At 27.9% G+C, this 20,804-nt stretch overlaps 1 protein-coding gene across 4 annotated transcripts; it reads right to left on the reverse strand.

The window, feature by feature from the left end:
- Window positions 1–1,629: 1,629 nt before the first annotated feature.
- LOC111625471 (dynein heavy chain 7, axonemal-like) lies at window positions 1,630–19,655 on the reverse strand. Of its 4 annotated transcripts, none has more exons than XR_002756737.1 (7): window positions 19,425–19,655; window positions 16,917–17,025; window positions 16,671–16,743; window positions 15,009–15,113; window positions 14,497–14,745; window positions 14,233–14,410; window positions 10,001–11,510 (listed from the first exon to the last, which is right to left on the reverse strand). XR_002756737.1 is itself a non-coding variant. In XM_023368617.1 (5 exons), the coding sequence occupies exons 1-5, from the start codon at window positions 19,477–19,479 to the stop codon at window positions 1,856–1,858; spliced, it is 801 nt and encodes a 266-aa protein (XP_023224385.1). In that variant the 5' UTR covers window positions 19,480–19,636; the 3' UTR covers window positions 1,630–1,855. The 4 variants fall into 4 exon arrangements, 1 of the variants encoding a protein (XP_023224385.1); XR_002756735.1 differs by having other exon boundaries at window positions 10,001–11,321; window positions 11,393–11,510; window positions 14,233–14,745; XR_002756736.1 differs by having other exon boundaries at window positions 10,002–11,510; window positions 14,534–14,745.
- Between the last annotated feature and the right edge of the window lie 1,149 nt (window positions 19,656–20,804).

Consider the following 20,804-nt stretch of genomic DNA (forward strand, 5'->3'; position numbering starts at 1 on the left):
TACGAACGCCCCAGCATACGAAATTTTCAGGATACGACATGAAATTCGAACATATTTTTGCTCCACGATACGAACAAAAACTCACCATACGACGTTACATTAGTTCGCATTTTTCATTTGTTTTTCTTACTACAGTTATTTTTTTTAATATATTACTTGGCTTTAATTTGAGAGTGTTTTTCGCATTGGAACGAATTATTTGGTTTTACATATAATCATATGGGAAAAGATGATCCACCTTACGACATTTTCATGATACGATCTCAGTTTCGGAACGGATTAATTTCGTATCCTGAGGTACCACTGTGTAAGTATTTTTATTGTGGCTAAATAAAGAGATTTGTGACAAAGTTAATTAATTGAACTAGTTTTAATGCTTTATTCAAAGGGATAGTCATATCTCTAAGATAGAGAACTGTAATTCTGTTTTTAGTATTTTTAAGATAGTAGTACTGTAATTTTGTTAGTATTTCTCTTGTTGTTTAATCTCCAAAGCTTTTAAAGATTCTATAGAGATCATTTTGAAAAGAAATTGTTGTTGATACAGTATTTATTTATAAAATCAGTTATAAAATATTTAAATAATATTTCTCAAATAATAATAAACTAATTAAAAAATTAATTTTGTTTTGTTTAGTTTTTGTCTTAAGAATAATTTTTTTTATATTGTGAATAAGGATAATATATTGAATTTGATAAGAGGTCAAATTACAAAAAATCAAGATTTTTAATAATTTTTCATAAAGCTAATAATTGTTCACCATTACTATTTTATGACTAGAAACTGATAATTTTCTAATATTTTGTTTCATTTGATATAGTTAATTGAATTGATTGAAATATTTCCAAACATTGCAATTCCTTTACTATATTTAGAGACCAATTTAATATTTATTGAAATTATGAATGTTTCCAAGCTGCAGTTTAATGAAGAGTTCTATAATGATTAATTAGTAACTAAACAAAAGTAACTGCTTAAAGGCATTTAGGAATGAGCTTTATAAACACAGATATTTAGGAATTGAGTAAATTTTAAAAATTGATATAATCAATTTTTGGATAACTAGTATTATTTTAATTTTAATATTAATATTAAATTCTTAAAATATTGAAATAAGTCTATTTTCAAGAAATTCAACCAAGCATGGGTAAATGGTGGGAGTAACTATGACTCTCTTAAGGTATTTTCAAACTACCTTGATGCAATTATATCAATGTTCATCCTAAACTATATACTGTATAATACATATTTTTTAAAATATTAATTTTTTTAAAAATCTATTGTTATAGTAATTGCATTATGTTAAAAGTATAATTTATTTTTTAAAATAGAAATGAAGTAAACTAGTGAATATTTATTATAAATAAATAATGAAACATTATGTAATAAATATAATTTTTGAATATTACTGTTACTTATTGCAATAGAAAGTTATAACAAGTACTATCATTTATAAGATTTTCTTTACAAATTTACAAATCTATAAGTCTATAGATTGTGCTGCTTCTCATTGATAACATATAACTATAAATTTACATGTTGTTGTCGAAAATTTACAATCAACTACTCTTGCTTCTTTTTATTGAGATCACTTTAAATGAAGGCACAATGATGGATATCTTGTTCTATTTTTATGTTACCATATCATGGAATTTAGTTCTTAACATTTAATTTTATTTTTTTAGTAGACATTAGTGTGTATCAAATATATCTATTGTTTTTTCTATCTTCTTGAAATAAAGATTTTATAGTTAAATTCCAGAACTGATTCCATTATAAGTACCTAAAGAATCTAAGCACAATTCTCTTAATTGTGAAGACATAACTGTTGATAGGCAATTATAAAATTTTGGATTATTTGGAATTAGATTTTTTTTGTTGGCTCAAAATAATAATGCCACTATTGCAGAATGCCATCTTTCTAATAATTTTTTTTTGTCCTTCATTTATCTGATTACTAATTATCTTCTTAAATTCTTCTAATTCTAATGGCTGTTTTTGTTCAGATAATATATTTCTATCAAATAGACTTAAATTTGGAAATTCCTGTTGCCATAAATAAAGTAATTTTCTTAAGCATGGATTTAACAGATAAAGTTGACAATGAACAGTTTTTTTATTGGTAATAAATCTTTTAGCCCAAGGTTTAGGAACAACTTTTAATTCTTTCTTAAAATACAAATTCTCCTTTATTCTGATATCCTTAGCATATGGATCTTTTAAGGCAAAATCAATCATAGCTTTCTTCACATTGAAAAGATAATCATCTTTAATTTCATTAATTACATGCTTCAAACATTTTTCATTTCTTTTCAATAAAAAAGGATTCACCCAATTGATTATAAGTACCAGTATATAAAATCACTGAGGAGCATTTGAAGATAAAAGAAGTTGATACTCTGTTTTCTGAATTGCATTGTTTTTGAGTAATTCTTGAAATTTTGGAATTGCTACAAAGCTCTTGAAAATAACAAATTCAAAAATAATAAATAAGAAGTTCAAAAATATCAGGGTGAGCTTTGTGATACATAATTTATCGCATCAACAGTCTAATAAGAAAGAGGTTTTATTTGTAACTAGCTTACCCGTCGCGCATTGCTGCGATCTCAGAAAAAAGGAAATTCAAGCAAACTCATTATGATAAAATTCAATTTACATTTTATTATTTTTATTGAAACTTATTATTATTATTATTATTCATTTTCATCGGGAAAACATTTCAAAGTGTCGTTTCAATTCTATTTATTTATTGGAGTGTTTGTGGATANTTCTAGAGAAATTAAAATTGTTCAGTGTCCCGTTGATTCGTGTTGTCCTTTCTGTTCTCAAGCTCACACTAACGTACTTCGGTACGCTAGGGATCTACAAAGTAATTAGTTTGAAGCTTCTTGCATAATGTGTACAGTGGTACCTCAGGATACGAAATTAATCCGTTCCGAAACTGAGATCGTATCATGAAAATGTCGTAAGGTGAATCATTTTTCCCCATACGATTACACGTAAAACCAAATAATTCGTTCCAACGCGAAAAACATACTCAAATTAAAGCCAAGTAATACATTAAAAAATATAACTGAAGTAAGAAAAACAAATGAAAAATGCGAACTAATGTAACGTCGTATGGTGAGTTTTTGTTCGTATCGTGGAGCAAAAATATGTTCGAATTTCATGTCGTATCCTGAAAATTTCGTATGCTGGGGCGTTCGTAACCTGAGGTACCACTGTAATTCCTCTTTTTTGTAGCTTGTGTCCCCTTTTGTGTTTCATCATCTAATGTTGTGCTTATTTTAAATCTGGCAGATTATCCTGAAATTTGACCACAAATGTTGTTCTAAAGAAGCTATATTTGTTTATCATTATGCAATGTATGAAAACAGTTTCAAGATGTCTAAATTAATTAGAAAATTAGTCAAGACAAAATTTCAGCCACAAACAAAAACTTAAGCAAAAATTACAAATGATCAAGGCCATAGGAACAGGTCTGCTGGCCCAGATCACTTTTTGTTACCAATATTATGAATACAATTCTAATTTCAAATCATCCACTAGTGTGCAATACTGTCAGACCAAACCAATAGAGGGAAAGGATTATATCTAAGATATTGCTTTTCCCATTACATAACATATATATCTTTAACCAGGGAGATTTAGAAATTAAAAAAGTTGAAATAACTAGTTAGGTGTTGAAAGTGAAACCTTTATAAAGAAACTAAAAAACTTTGGCTATAATCATGGTAACTGCTTTTTTTTTGGATCAGATCACTTTTCTCTCCTTCCTATGGCCCTGATGAAATATTGCTATTAAGTTTCAAAGAAATATTGGATGTTTTAAAAACAGTTACATAAGTAACTATAATACACTGCTGGCCAAGTAAAATGCAACACCTGCAATATCTAGAGGCCTATATGGTATTTCATTGTACTTGGCCAGCAATATAGTTAATAGTTCAAATTATGAAAGCATAAACTAGTGATCTGTCTTAAATTATGGTAATATTAACTAGAATAGATGTAAACCTTTTCAGAATAATCTGAATTTTGTAAGAATTAGAGTTATAAAAATCTATTTTAATGCTCTAATAAAGCAAAAGTGGATATGATTTTAATATATCAAAAATTGGATGTTAATTAATATTGGATTATTTTAATAAAATAAACTTTTATANTATTTTATGTCATGTATTATGTATCATGTCACCATTCAAACTAGATAAATACAGAAAGATTACATTTCAAGTATAAAAAATTTTTAAATATGTTAAAGTATAAATAAAAGTAATAAAATTTCAAAGATTAGGTTAAAGGAGACCAAATTTTAACAAATAGTAATTATATTATATTAGAATAAATTGTAAATAATATTGAATATATAGAGTAATGCATATAGAATCAGCTCCAAACACAAACACAGTTTTGAAGTTTTGTTTGATGATAATATACTATACATTTGAGTTACATTTAGTACAGTAAATAAATGGCATTTTTAATTTAAAAAGGGTTTAACTTTAACAATGTACTGTACTGTACATATTTACCAGCATTTTTATCTTTTCAAAATCTGTGTTGGAAATGGTCACCATTTGCCTCAATATATTATTCAATATGCTGGCAGGACTGACCTGATGGGTGAGGTGATGAGACAACTGCTTCAAGTGGAAAAATGAAAGGATGAAAAAGGAAGGGAAAAAATAATAAGCTGAATACAATAAATATACAGGGTGATTACAAAAGAATACCCCAACTTTGAAAGGCTATATCTCCACAACCAAACAACTTGTAACGTCATTCCACAAATCAATCCACAATGATTTGTAGAAAACATTCTGAAGTTTTGTTGTTTAAACATTCTGAAGTTTTGGTTGTTTATGGAGAAATGTCACTATTAGCACCTTTAATCACCCTATGAGAGTGTGTTGTCAGTTCATGCCAAAATGGCAACTGCGCAACAGAAGGTGTTGTGTTATTGAATTGTTAAAACAATTGGTTATGACTGTTCAACATGAGTATTGTTGTACATATGGAATTAAACCTCCCAGTTCAGTTTTAGCAAACTCAATAACACAAAACACCTTCTGTTGTGCGGTCACCATTTTGAGATGAATGGACAAACACTCTCATAGGATGATAAAGGGTGCTCATAGCAACATCTCTCGACAATCAACTGAAACTTCAGAACGTTTCCTACACAATGATTTATGGAATGGTGAAATAAGTTGTGGAGATATAGTCTTTCAAAGTTGGGGTATTCTTTTGCAATCACCCTGTACATTAAAGACTGTTTATAAATAAATTAATTAATAAAAGTTGTTTATAAATAATTCATATAACAGTTATCATGAGAAGTGCCAGCACTCTCTTTGGAAGTAAGTGCAGAACTGCTGTAGAAAACTTATTATACAACTATTTAATACCTGTACCTTATACATATGTAAAACCCACAAAAATAAATTTACCTGAGATGGTATATTTATTGGAGTAACTGAAATAAAACATTTTTTAAAAAAGGGGCAAAACTAGTAAAACAAATAAAAAGTAATTAAAATTAAATAATAAAAATAGCCTTAAAATATTATTAAAATACAACAAGCAATTATTTATTGTGACATGGTCACAATGCCTGGCTGCAATTTTTAATCATATTTTTAATTTTTTTAATTTAAATTATATGCTCTCTACCTCAAATTAGTACTGTAGTGTCTTGCCCTTGTACATCATACTTTTCCTTTAACAATAGAGTTGTGGTGATCTAACACCTTGTATAAAAGGACATAATGAAGGCATTTCAATTTCTTCTATTTTTTAAATAAATTCATTCTATTTTCATTAATTTTAATGATTTCTACATGTTCAAATAGTTTCCTTTTTACATATTTTTTTTCCTTTTGATAATTTTGATGCTGTCAAGTGAGATCTCTAATTTTCACAGTGTGACGTTTTACAATAGATACATTTTATTGTAAAATAAAATAAAATAGAAACATTGATGACTGCCTTGTTATTTACTGTGTCGTAAATAACAAGACATTCATCAATATAAGACTTAATTAATACTCAAATAACATTTGACTGCAGGAATAATATCCAAAATAATATATGCATTGACATTGAGAAACAGAATAATGGCATGTTGAATTTTTCAGTAATATATTTAATACATATATAAAATTAAACAACATACAACCAATACATGGACCAAAATAAACAAATCAAACATACATAGTATATATTGCACTTTACAACTCAATGGGTATCCTAATAGAATAATCAATAAATGGCTTAATAACACTATAAAACAATATCACAAATGCAACTAATTTATAAAAAGCTGAATTATATTCCTGTCATTTTTGAAAAAATACAGAAAGTATTTAAATCATGTAATATTGTCCTAGTCCTTAGATTAAACCAGTGGTTCTCAAACTTTTTGAAGTCAGGGCACATTTAAAATCCTACAAAAAATTGTAGGTGCAACTATATACAAATTTCTGAGAAATATGTTATAATAATTAAGTCAAATATTAAAGAAAAAAAATATAAAGTCCAAGTGTAATTTTATAGTACTTAAATGAAATAAATACGACAAAATTAAATTTTACTCTGATATTAAAAAATATTTTTGTGTTACATTTTTTGAGTTATGCTTTTTAGGATTCATAAAATTGAAGGATTAAAAAATAAAAATCAACAAAAAGTTATCTTTTTATATATATAAATACATTCATAGCAAGATTTAGTAAATTTGGCAAGTCCGGAACAAATGTGTTAAGTTTTTTCATTCTTGTGTTCATGAGAAACATGAGCCTGATGTGTCCTAGTGAGTTCTTCAATGTTTGGGAATATATTTGAAAGGCAAACTCTCATTTCCTCGTCAATACATTGAAGAATTCATCTCTTTTTACTCTTAATTGTGTTGAGGATAGAAAATCTTATTCACATATATAGGATGTTGAAAACTGTAGTAAAATGTTCAAAGCATTTTTAGATATTACCACATATTCTTCTTTTATAGAAATCCAATAGGCTTCAAGAGACAATNATTTGTGACAAAGTTAATTAATTGAACTAGTTTTAATGCTTTATTCAAAGGGATAGTCATATCTCTAAGATAGAGAACTGTAATTCTGTTTTTAGTATTTTTAAGATAGTAGTACTGTAATTTTGTTAGTATTTCTCTTGTTGTTTAATCTCCAAAGCTTTTAAAGATTCTATAGAGATCATTTTGAAAAGAAATTGTTGTTGATACAGTATTTATTTATAAAATCAGTTATAAAATATTTAAATAATATTTCTCAAATAATAATAAACTAATTAAAAAATTAATTTTGTTTTGTTTAGTTTTTGTCTTAAGAATAATTTTTTTTATATTGTGAATAAGGATAATATATTGAATTTGATAAGAGGTCAAATTACAAAAAATCAAGATTTTTAATAATTTTTCATAAAGCTAATAATTGTTCACCATTACTATTTTATGACTAGAAACTGATAATTTTCTAATATTTTGTTTCATTTGATATAGTTAATTGAATTGATTGAAATATTTCCAAACATTGCAATTCCTTTACTATATTTAGAGACCAATTTAATATTTATTGAAATTATGAATGTTTCCAAGCTGCAGTTTAATGAAGAGTTCTATAATGATTAATTAGTAACTAAACAAAAGTAACTGCTTAAAGGCATTTAGGAATGAGCTTTATAAACACAGATATTTAGGAATTGAGTAAATTTTAAAAATTGATATAATCAATTTTTGGATAACTAGTATTATTTTAATTTTAATATTAATATTAAATTCTTAAAATATTGAAATANATACTATTAAAATACAACAAGCAATTATTTATTGTGACATGGTCACAATGCCTGGCTGCAATTTTTAATCATATTTTTAATTTTTTTAATTTAAATTATATGCTCTCTACCTCAAATTAGTACTGTAGTGTCTTGCCCTTGTACATCATACTTTTCCTTTAACAATAGAGTTGTGGTGATCTAACACCTTGTATAAAAGGACATAATGAAGGCATTTCAATTTCTTCTATTTTTTAAATAAATTCATTCTATTTTCATTAATTTTAATGATTTCTACATGTTCAAATAGTTTCCTTTTTACATATTTTTTTTCCTTTTGATAATTTTGATGCTGTCAAGTGAGATCTCTAATTTTCACAGTGTGACGTTTTACAATAGATACATTTTATTGTAAAATAAAATAAAATAGAAACATTGATGACTGCCTTGTTATTTACTGTGTCGTAAATAACAAGACATTCATCAATATAAGACTTAATTAATACTCAAATAACATTTGACTGCAGGAATAATATCCAAAATAATATATGCATTGACATTGAGAAACAGAATAATGGCATGTTGAATTTTTCAGTAATATATTTAATACATATATAAAATTAAACAACATACAACCAATACATGGACCAAAATAAACAAATCAAACATACATAGTATATATTGCACTTTACAACTCAATGGGTATCCTAATAGAATAATCAATAAATGGCTTAATAACACTATAAAACAATATCACAAATGCAACTAATTTATAAAAAGCTGAATTATATTCCTGTCATTTTTGAAAAAATACAGAAAGTATTTAAATCATGTAATATTGTCCTAGTCCTTAGATTAAACCAGTGGTTCTCAAACTTTTTGAAGTCAGGGCACATTTAAAATCCTACAAAAAATTGTAGGTGCAACTATATACAAATTTCTGAGAAATATGTTATAATAATTAAGTCAAATATTAAAGAAAAAAAATATAAAGTCCAAGTGTAATTTTATAGTACTTAAATGAAATAAATACGACAAAATTAAATTTTACTCTGATATTAAAAAATATTTTTGTGTTACATTTTTTGAGTTATGCTTTTTAGGATTCATAAAATTGAAGGATTAAAAAATAAAAATCAACAAAAAGTTATCTTTTTATATATATAAATACATTCATAGCAAGATTTAGTAAATTTGGCAAGTCCGGAACAAATGTGTTAAGTTTTTTCATTCTTGTGTTCATGAGAAACATGAGCCTGATGTGTCCTAGTGAGTTCTTCAATGTTTGGGAATATATTTGAAAGGCAAACTCTCATTTCCTCGTCAATACATTGAAGAATTCATCTCTTTTTACTCTTAATTGTGTTGAGGATAGAAAATCTTATTCACATATATAGGATGTTGAAAACTGTAGTAAAATGTTCAAAGCATTTTTAGATATTACCACATATTCTTCTTTTATAGAAATCCAATAGGCTTCAAGAGACAATTCCTTATGTTTAATCATCAATCCACGATTAGTGGATATAGCTGCCAGTTCTACTTCTGTTAATATTAAACCAAAACCACTTGAAGCTTCCATGAATGGGTTTCTAATCCAATCATATTGTTCAGTGTTAAGTGATGGAAAATAAGAACCCAATTTTTCTTCTAAACTTATTAAATGTTCAATTGTTATTGGAAGTGTTTCATTTATGCAAATATTATTTACCAATGGAAATATTTCCAAACTACGTTCAACAGCTTTTCTTTTCCAAATCTGTAGTTTTCTCTGAAATGCTTTCATTTTGTCAGTGGATGTGAGAATATTTTCTTTTTTCCCTTGTGTGCTAGTACAGTAGAACCTCGAAAACTCGGCTCTCGATAACCCGGCACTCCGGATAACTCGGCCACACCCTGGCAGGGCAAAAAAATCCTTAGTTAATTAATTTTCATTATAGACAGCTTTATAAAAGCTCTCATAAAGTATTTTTCTGATGTCTGTCTTATCAGGTAAATTACTGTACACAGTGTATTCATTAATTTTCATTTTCATGTAGTAAAGGCTCTATGCCTTCATAAAGGACGTACTTTTCCTTTGTTTAAGGGTATTTGGGCAGTTTATTCTCTGTTATATTCTCAAGTAAACAATACATACAAGTACAGTACAGTATTTTCTGAGGAAACACTCATACTTATTTTTTTAACCCCATTCCCGATAACCCGGCATTTTCACAAACTCGGCCACCCTTCGGTCCACATTAGGCCGAGTTTTCGAGGTTCTACTGTATTCAAAATATTGAGCTGCTGAAATATATCAGCCAAATACTGTAACCTGGCAATCCAAAATTCTGAGGGAGGTTACAAAAATTTTAACTGTTTCATCTCTTCAAAAAATGCAAGAAGTTATTGTCATAACGCATGTACATGGGTAAGTAATTTTCCCCTTGACAATCACCTCACCTCAATGTGTAAAAGCAGCAGTCTGTGTTGTGAATCCATATCGATACAAAGCTTTTTGAATAAACGTGATTTGACTGGCTTGTTTTAATAAAGTTTACCATCTGAACAACTTGATCTAAAACTTCTCTTAATTATTTCTCCCAATGTTTTTGCCATCAAGGCCTCCCTAAGGAGAAAGCAGTGAGTTACGATAACATTCTCATTTTGTTTTTTTTACAAAAGATGTAAGACTCTTAACACAGCCTATCATAGAAGGAGTGCCATCTGTACAAATGCCTGCACACAACTTTCATGTTAACTGCCATTTATCAAGATAATTATTCAAAATGTTAAAAACATCTTTACCTTTTATAGATACATTTAATTCTTTACAAAAAAGAAACTGGTTTACTATTTGATCTCCATTAATAAAATAGATGAATGCTAAGAGTTGTGCCGTGTTGGTAATGTCTGTTGACTCATCAACTTGCAATGCAAAATTTGAATACTGAAGCTTATTACTGCATACATTTTTCTCAATATCAGAAGACATTTTTATAATATGCCTGTGAACTGTATTGTTAGACAGAGAAATTTTGCTTATTTTCATTGCTGCTTCATTTCCAAGCATTGTCATGACCATTTTTTTGCATTCAGGCAAAATAAGTGGCTCACCTAAAGTATGAGCTTTCATATTTCTTGCTATCAGTTCTGAAACTTGATAAGAAGCGATTTGAGCTTTATCAGAAACTGTCATTATACTTTTAAAAGATTTTGCCGTTTTTGTTTGCTGTTCAGACAATCTCTTGAAAAAACTTAGATTTATCTTGTAAATTAGTGTATAGTTTTAAAATGTTTACTCAATTTACTAGGAAGCAATGTTTCATTTGCCAGTTTACATTCACATACTAAACATAGAGGTAAAGGAAGATCTTCACTGCCGGTCCAAGTAAAACCAAAGCTTAAATAACTTTCATTATGTTTGCGAGAAGGCTGAAATTTTGCTTTCTTACTTGCACTTAACTTTTGCTCACTTCCAGAATCAGATTCTTCAATATCACGCTTCTTTTTGAGAAATCTATGCATTTTATTTGGGTATATTTATCTAAAAATAATATAATGATGTGTTAATAATAAATATAATAATGACGTGTTAACAAAAAGAACGGTATTTACATAATGAAATTGTATAATAGAATACTGTAACTATATTTATTTTTATATCTGGGCACATATTTCTCTGGAATACCATAGGGTGCACCCGGAAATCTTCTAGGGCGCACTTTGAAAACCACTGCATTAAACAATAGTATTAATAATTTAGAAAAAATCAAAGAATTGATCAAAAAAACCAAACACAATATTAATTAAATAATAATTTTAGTGGATTTTTATGTGCTCATTTTTTCTTCCTATAGATTTTTTAGCAANGGAAAACATTTCAAAGTGTCGTTTCAATTCTATTTATTTATTGGAGTGTTTGTGGATACACGATATTTTTTGTTTTTCCGTCTGGTGCGTACACGAATAAATTGGAAGGTTTTTCGACGCGAGCCAGCCACATACAGTTGTCCATTCGAGAAGCACGGATTCTCCAAATTTAGCCCACACACTCGCTGCGATTGTCAAAAGTGCGATATTCCCCATTTTTATATATATTTTTAGATCCTTTATAATTTTAATTATTTAATTGCTCCTTCCTCTCTTCCTTGGCATGTTGTGAAATTTCTGATAGTTGGATAATAAACCGTTTTATTGTAATTTGTCTTTTTAAATTATTACATGATATTAAAATTTGGAAAAGGGGATCCCTAGATCGGTAAAATAGGCGAATTTCCTTCTACAACTTTGGTTGTTGTTCGGTATACAGTTAAAGTTTTAACAAAGTTCAAGCGAATACGTAGTAATTAGCAAAAAAAAGTTGAAATAAAGTGATTAAACAAACATTATTACGAATATCGTAAATAACAGTTCACAAATGCATATATAGAAATATTTTTTAAAGGGGGAAATGGTCTTCACAATTTGAAATCGATCGAACACACTGTGCTCGAATGCTCGTGTAAACGCGTGCCATCTATCGTAGGATAAATGTACTATGCCAAAACCTTCGCGGGAGTGTATTAAAAACTTTCCGAAGTTTTATGGCAATCATACTATGCCACAAACCTTCGCCGGAGTATATTAAACAACTTCCCAAAGTTTCACGGCAATCGGATAAACGGTGTGGTAATGCATGAAGGACACACACACACACACACATTCATTTTTATATACAGTATATAGATTGGAAACTAAATGCTATACACAGTTTGAATCTAATATATTTACTGGTAATAAAAACTGCTTCCAAAAGACAGAGAAAATGTTTGATATAAAAATTGAGAATAAAACAAAGGCGATGTGAATATAATTTACTTGATAACAAACATCAATGCTTACAATACCAAGTTTCTATATGATGTCTCAATGGTGCTTCAATTGCATGAGTCATATGGTTCTTAGAATAATGCATTATCTAATATTTCAAGAAGTGAATATTATTGAATAATTGCAAATAAATAATATTTCAAACTATTTAAACTAATTATTTGTTATATGTATAATAATTACAATATTATTTTATGATGGAAAGTTATTAAAATAAAATAAGAATAATACTTATTATGTGTGTATATATATATATACATACAAGATTTTTAATAATTTTTCATAAAGCTAATAATTGTTCACCATTACTATTTTATGACTAGAAACTGATAATTTTCTAATATTTTGTTTCATTTGATATAGTTAATTGAATTGATTGAAATATTTCCAAACATTGCAATTCCTTTACTATATTTAGAGACCAATTTAATATTTATTGAAATTATGAATGTTTCCAAGCTGCAGTTTAATGAAGAGTTCTATAATGATTAATTAGTAACTAAACAAAAGTAACTGCTTAAAGGCATTTAGGAATGAGCTTTATAAACACAGATATTTAGGAATTGAGTAAATTTTAAAAATTGATATAATCAATTTTTGGATAACTAGTATTATTTTAATTTTAATATTAATATTAAATTCTTAAAATATTGAAATAAGNTAAAAATGTTTTATTCCAGCTGTTTCATATCATTTCAGGTAAATTTATTTTTGTGTTTTATATATGTATAAGTTAATAAATACAGTAAAACCTTGTTATTTTGATTTTAGATAATTAAAAGTCAAGTCTAGTCCCCAGTCAAGAGAATAGGATTTTGCATATATTTTAGTTCAGATAATTCAAAATACATGTACAATGAAATTTGAAGTCATTATCTGATCCAGTAACCTGCAAAAATATTGTTTAGGTCAAAATCTTCCATCATATTTCATGTTTATAAGAAAGTTTCCATGCCCAAGTACAGTTTTGGTTTCAGTTTCATCAAGGCCATTTGGACATTGTACAAATTGCCAATGAAAAGAAAATTTTTTATTATTTCTTTTATTATTTAAGAAATCTCTTTGGCATTTAATTATTTTGGACATTTTTTTGCAAAAATCTACTGTTTCAATAATTCTAAATTCTGTTAAATACATATGTGTATTCACAATAGAATGCACACTTATAGCTTTAGCCATTAATAGAGCTTCTTTCATCAGATCACATGATTTTCGTAATCACAAACAAGACAAAGCTCATGGTAATTCTTATTGAAGTACTTAAGCTTTTTTTCATATGTTATTTTCAAGTCTTGCTTTGAATGTAATTTGGTTGTTTTCATTGCTTTCATTATAGCTTTGCCAACTGGCAAGTTTTTTTGAAACAGCTTAAATTACTAAGTAATAAATCATAATATTAATGCATTTGTAAACAAATGAGTGCAATTACTGTATATAAGGAAATGTCATAATTTTATTCAAGAATTACAAAAAACTTTGATTTGAAAGAAGTTCAGATAAGTCATGTTTTTTTTGTCCCTTGTGTTTCAAAAATAACAAGGTTTTAATATAGTTGTAAACCAAACCACAATTTATTGTCATTTTACCAGAAATGTGTAAAGGACTGAGGAAAGATGAATTGCCCAAAATGCAAATCCTTTTTAGATAATAAAGTCTTCATATTGTGTGATACGCTTTGTGTGATATTGAAAGTCTTCATAGTCAATCAATTGTGTTCCTGTATGGTAAGTTCTCTGCAGCAATTCTGTGCTTACTTCCGATGATCTAAAAAGAAAGAACAAGAAACAATTGAATACTGGCACTCTATTGATAACTGTTGTGAAAGCAAAGATGGCAAAAATCAGATTAACCTCAGGTGAAAGTTACTATCAAAGCTGCACTGCTCACCAATGCATGTTCTTGAAAACACTCTTCGGTTCAGCAACTGCAATTTAGCAATCTCTAGTCATATGTGGATTTTCAACTCTTCCAACATTCAAATGTTGTCACAATAAATTTTTTTCTTTTAGCAAGCTACACAGGTAAAAGTTACGTGGTGATAAGCCAAGTGAGTGGCAATCCATATATCCTTACTGATTGTCCTTTCTTCAATAAAATCACTATAATATGAATGGGTGAAAGATGAGAGATATAGCAAATTGACTTGTTGGAAGAAGGCAAAATTGAGTTAATATGGAGTACAGAAATAAGAAATATAACTTTACAACTTTTTTTTTTTTTTGCATTTGGAACTGGTTTTATGTGCACAATTCTGTATAACTTTTAATTTTTTTTATATGATAAATATTCACTGATAAATATAAATATCAAATAATAAAAATAATAATTAATAAATAATGAGAATTATTAAAAAAGTTTTTACCAATAAAAAAGGATTCACCCAATTGATTATTTTATCTATCCAACATTTTTCTAATGGTGCTATATTTTGTAAATCAATTCCAGTTCGAATATAATAATAATATTTCTGTAAGTAAATAAAATTGAAAACATTGTGCTAAATTGTATAAAAATATTTTATATGGAGATATTAAATATAAAAAATTTATTACAAAATTTCATTATATAAAAGGCAAAAGAAAATAACTTTATTTAGTAACAATTTTATACTGGTAATTTATTCCAATTTTAAAGTTTTACAATTTCATAATCTTATAATCAATTTATTACATTATCTACTATTGTAAATATTTGTAATTTTAGAATAGACTATTTCAACATTTCTGTGCTACACAAAATGCAATACAATGAAAATTATCAGGTTTCATATATATCAATATAATAATGAAGAACTATCATAAAAGCCACCCTGTCCTTACAACTCAAAAGTATGTAAAGGGATAATTAACATCAACAATATAATTTGTGATGCCAGAAAACATATTCACATTTCCAAGTTATACTGTGAAAAATATTTTTTTTTTTTTCCTGCTATTAAAGTCAGGTTGTCATCTAAGGACCTGAATGTTTTTGAACAAGTATTTTCATAAACTTAATAATAATTTTATATGTTTTAAATTTTTCTCTTGTAAACCTGGGTAATGCAAGGTGTAAAAAACTAGTATATATATATATATTTATTTATTTATTTATTTTTCCAGTGGTATGTGGTGACATTTGATGATAGGAAAGCTATGCCTGCCCTCGATAAATCATTGGAAGCATTATGCAATATTTTGGTCTGTAGCATCCATGTGCTAAACCGCATGAGGTTGGTGCTCTGTAAAGTGCATGCACAAATGCCTGTAATCTGGCTGCTTTACACCATTCAAATATTTTTGCCATGGAAGCTATCCTGTATTCAACAATACAGTGTTCCCATTGGAAATATGCATTTACGAATTTATATTAGAATGTACAATAGCAATCTTATCATTTTTTTTTTTTCACATGTAGATAGAAATTTGTAATGAGGTACATAATGCAGTCATAATAAAATACTAATTTTAATTAATTCGAAGTATGTTAAGTTAAAATATGAAAATAATCACACAATATGTATTTATATTTTAGAAAATACAAGGGAAGCAATGCTTCCACAGCTTCCATGGATGGTACTCCACTGTTCTTCACATTCCTTTATTAACTGTAATAATAGTCACTGATCAGATCTTAGAAGTGAACTCATTTATTAAAATTGCCTCTAACAGAGTCTAATCCATGGCTTTTACTATATTAACAGTTTTTGATCCTTGAATTAGACCATCAACTCTAATCAAAAACTTGTTTCTGAAATAAAATTTTAAGAAAGTAAGAATTTAAGACACATATATGGCTTAGACCTTGTTTTTGTGTTCAGTTGTATAAGTTAAATTTCTTTCAGTAGTTAAAAATATTTTTTGTGATGACATTATAGTTTTTGTATTTGTTGAATACTTAATTTATATATAGATTATATTTGTTTAGTAACAGATTAATCAAAAAGAATCAGTTATTTGATGAATATAAGAAAATATACATTATTTTATCAAAGTATAAGGAAGAATATGTTTTGTGTCAATTAATACATAAAAGCCAAACTTACTAATTTTTCTTCTTCTTCTTTCATTAGTATATCACCAGTTTCATTTTCTTTAGGACTGTGTGTATGGTTTTCCCTTAAATATAAATTGCAGTCAAAAATTATAGAATAAAGTTAATCACTTTTATTGATATTTTGTAAGTAGTTAAGAAAAATCATCTTGAAAATAAAATATTAGTTTTTTGATACATAAGGTTATATATATATATATATATATCAATATAATTTATTAGTAAAACTTTCATATACCTAAATAAATTCACAAGGAATTGACGAAATTCTGATCGTTCCCTTGCCATTTTTGTATAGCTATTAATTTTAATTGCAGAATTCCTAGAATTGTCTTTATTACCTTTTTCTGAAATTGATAAATTGGCTTGAATTGATAAATTTTTAAAATTATTTATAACATTTAGTCTATATATATTAATTTAAAAATATTTTTAATATATAGGGTTGGCAACTAAGTGATTGCAGATTTTAAATAAGAAGGAAAATTCAAAATTTTTGCTTAAAAATATAACTTTATTCAATTAGGTATTGTCCATTTTTGTCAATGACCTCTTGCCATCTTTCAGACAGTGTCATAATTCCATGTTCATAAAACTTGATTTTTGCCAGCAAAAAACTGAATTAAACTGTTTCACATCATCAGCGTCATTAAAAATTTTACCATTTAAGGAGTTCTGCATGGAACGAAATAAATGATAATCTGAAGGCGCAAGGTCAGGGCTATATGGTGGACGTGACAACACATCCCAACCTAGCTCCAATAATTTTTGGCAAGTGACCAAAGATGTGTGGGGCTTTGCATCATCATGCTGGAAAACAACATCCTTGCAATTTGCCAATTCTGGCCGCTTTTCTTGAACTGCATCGCTTAGTTTGGTGATTTGTTGAACATACACATTTGAATTAATTGTTTGGTTTCTTGGTAAAAGTTCAAAGTACAGAATTCCTTTATAATCCCACCAAACTAACAGCATAATCTTTTTTTGGTGAATCTCAGCTTTTGGTGTCATCTGGGCTGGTTCATCTCACATCACCCACGATCTTTTCCGATTAACGTTGCTATAAACTATCCACTTTTCATCGCCAGCAATCAGTCATTTCAGAAATGGATCAATCTTGTTGTGTTTCAGAAGTGAATCACAGATGCTAATGCATTGTGTCAAATAAATTTCCTTAAGCTGATGAGGGACCATAAATCCAGTTTCTTGACAAAGCCAAGCTGTTTTAATTTTTTTTGAATGCATGTATGCAATACATTGAGCTTCTGTGCAATCTCATGCGTTGTGCTATGACGATCTGAATCGATAATGGTCTTGATATGGGTCTCATCAACTTCAACTGGACGGCCAGATCGTTGAGCATTTTTCAGTGAAAAATCACCAGAACGAAATTTGACAAACCAACTTTGACACTGCCTTTCTTTCAAGGCTTCATTCCCATATACAGCACATAACTTCTTGTATGCTTATGATGTGTTCTTGCCTTTTCGGAAATAATACAATAAAATATGTCTGAAATGCACGTCTTGTTCTTCCACTTTTAAATTGGGATAAAAACAAAACTAAATAACTAATCGATACAATTTTTTTACTAAATTAAAGGTGGAAGTCCAAACAACAAGAAAACAAAGCAAAAAAATGTGCTAAGGCCACCTATTGACAAAATCCGCAATCACTTAGTTGCCAACCCTATATTTGGAATATTAAAATAATTATTATTTGTTATATAATAATATACTGTATTTATAAAACAGAATAATATAGCATAAACGTATGAAAATAAATTTTTTACATAAAATTTGTATGAATGTTAATTAACTATAGCCTAGGATAGTATAAATCCTAACTAATTTATATTTTTAAACTGCAGCATATACTTTAAATTAGTTATATATTATGTGTATATACTTTTATTGTCTACAGCATATGCATTTCTAATGTATTACCAATACAGTGTATCATCAATTATCCGAATACCGATCAACCGAAACATCTGCTATCCGAAAGCGTTCCAGTCGGCAAATTCAAGTTTCCACTAGTGCTGTAGCACTGCAATATTTGACTATGTCTTGGGCTGCACCAATATTATTTTTGCTGGTGTGCATGTTTTAGTTGGCAGTAGTGGCATAAGCATATTGTATCATTAAAAATTATTTTTTTATTTCGCACAAACATAATAAATATATTGAAAAATGTAAAAACAAAAAAATAATTATATTTCGGAAGTTAATCTAGTATCAAAAATGTTCCGATTCAGCATGACACACATCGAGAGGATACTTAAGGATGCACAAGTATTTGAACAAGGCTTTTTCCCCCCATCGTGAGTGGTGTGTTTTGCTTCAGCTCGTCGGAGAATATAGCCCAAGCGGCTGACATCGCCAGATAAACCCAAGAAAAAGGAAGAGTTTTGCTTGTTTTGTGTGGTGTTTTTCTGAGGACTGTGTTGTCGGGTCGTGTCGTGCTGAATCGGAACGTTTTTGATATTAGATTAACTTCCGAAATATAATTTATTTTTCAATATATTTATTTTGTTACAACAGCCACGATTATTATTTTTAAAAAATTTTCGTTAGGTTTAACATTGACGAAAATTCAACGCGAAGCGACACACAATGGAGAAAAATTTCTACATGGGATAGGTTAATATATTTTTTCATACATGATCAGTTATCCGAACAACCCCAGTCCCGAATTGTCTCGGATAATCGATGCTCTACTGTAAATCAAATTTGCTAAAACTTACTTTTGACTTTCCTTTCATTTTTTAAACGTTCTGACCATTGTTTCAATGCAGTCATATCTGGTTTATAATTATACCAAGGATATATTTCTTTATCTATGTCTACAGTTGAAAGAGACCCTTCACATTCCTTTAATAATTTCCGATTCTTTTTTTGTATGTTACATAGGTCTTCATGCTATTAAAAATAATAATTATTATTAATTTATTATACTACAAATTTTAGATAGAAATTTCTAAACAACTTTAGATGACTAACTTTTCAATTCTGTTTAACAGTTATATAACAAAAAAAAATTAAATATTACAATGAAAATATGCTGCTAAGGGCAAAAAGGGCTAACTCTACTCTGGACTCCATATGGCCCTGCATACACCTGAATTATTTTCTACACAATTTATAACTCCTGCATGGTTTTACAGGTATTCTCATTATCTATTTGATATAAAAAAAAAACAAATGGGAATTGATTTGCAGTTAACAGTTTTCTCATGATACTTGTTATAATAATTTTATCAATAATTTTCTTATTTATCATTTTTGTTCAAATATTAATAACTATAATGCTTTTTCGGAATATTTTATAATACTAAAAACTTCATTTGATAAATCAATTAGGAAATCAAAAGACACAAAATAAAGAAAATTTTCTGATAGAAAAGTCAACTTTTCATACTCAACCTATGTTTTCAGGAGCTTTGATCAGTACATGTTATATTATTTAATAATAATCTTATTATGCTTCCAAGAATGTATAACAAAATATTTTCCTGAAAGTTACTTGAGAAAACTAAATCTAAAATAATTTTCAATATCCTCAATTTCGTTATAATCTGATCTAGAATTAAATCAGGGATGTCCAATCCGCGGCCCAAGGCAAGTTCCAATGCGGCCCAATAAACATGCAAACAAAACTGACAAATTTATTTATTTATTTCAACGGCATAAACCTCAATAAAGAAGTTTCATAAAGACGTAAAATTATACATACTATTGAGATGGCTACTTTTTAGAAAATTTTTAGCTACAAACACTAAAAACATCTGGAAACTCTGATTCTTTCTTTTTTCCTTTCCACTCAAAAATAAAATAGGTATAAAGCCGGGAAACCAAATACATATTTTATTTAGTAAACTATTTTATTTATACTCTGTAAACTCCTGAAGATCGGTTAGAAGCCCGAAAAAAAATATATATATATAGGTAACCCCCGTAATAACACGGGAGTTACGTTCCAGAAAATTGCCGTGTTATGCGAATCCGTGTTATACGAAACAAAGAACTAGTGCGAAAAGGGAGTTAGGTTCCAAAAATTAAAAAATATGTTGTTAAATCCTTATTTAAATCGGATTTATTGTTCAGTTTTTCATAGATAAAATATT

The sequence above is a fragment of the Centruroides sculpturatus genome, unplaced genomic scaffold, assembly GCF_000671375.1.
Source record: "Centruroides sculpturatus isolate CEXI.00-Female unplaced genomic scaffold, Cexi_2.0 scaffold95, whole genome shotgun sequence".
NCBI lineage: Eukaryota > Metazoa > Arthropoda > Arachnida > Scorpiones > Buthidae > Centruroides > Centruroides sculpturatus.

Excerpts from the sequence above, each read along its gene's own strand:
- LOC111625471 (XM_023368617.1), bottom strand. The coding sequence starts at position 19,479 with ATGACTGCATTGAAACAATGGTCAGAACGTTTAAAAAATGAAAGGAAA. Across the intron at positions 16,744-16,916 it reads TTCCTTGTGAATTTATTTAG|GGAAAACCATACACACAGTC; the intron begins GTATATGAAAGT and ends TTTATATTTAAG. Across the intron at positions 15,114-16,670 it reads AAGAAGAAGAAGAAAAATTA|AAATATTATTATTATATTCG; the intron begins GTAAGTTTGGCT and ends ATTTACTTACAG.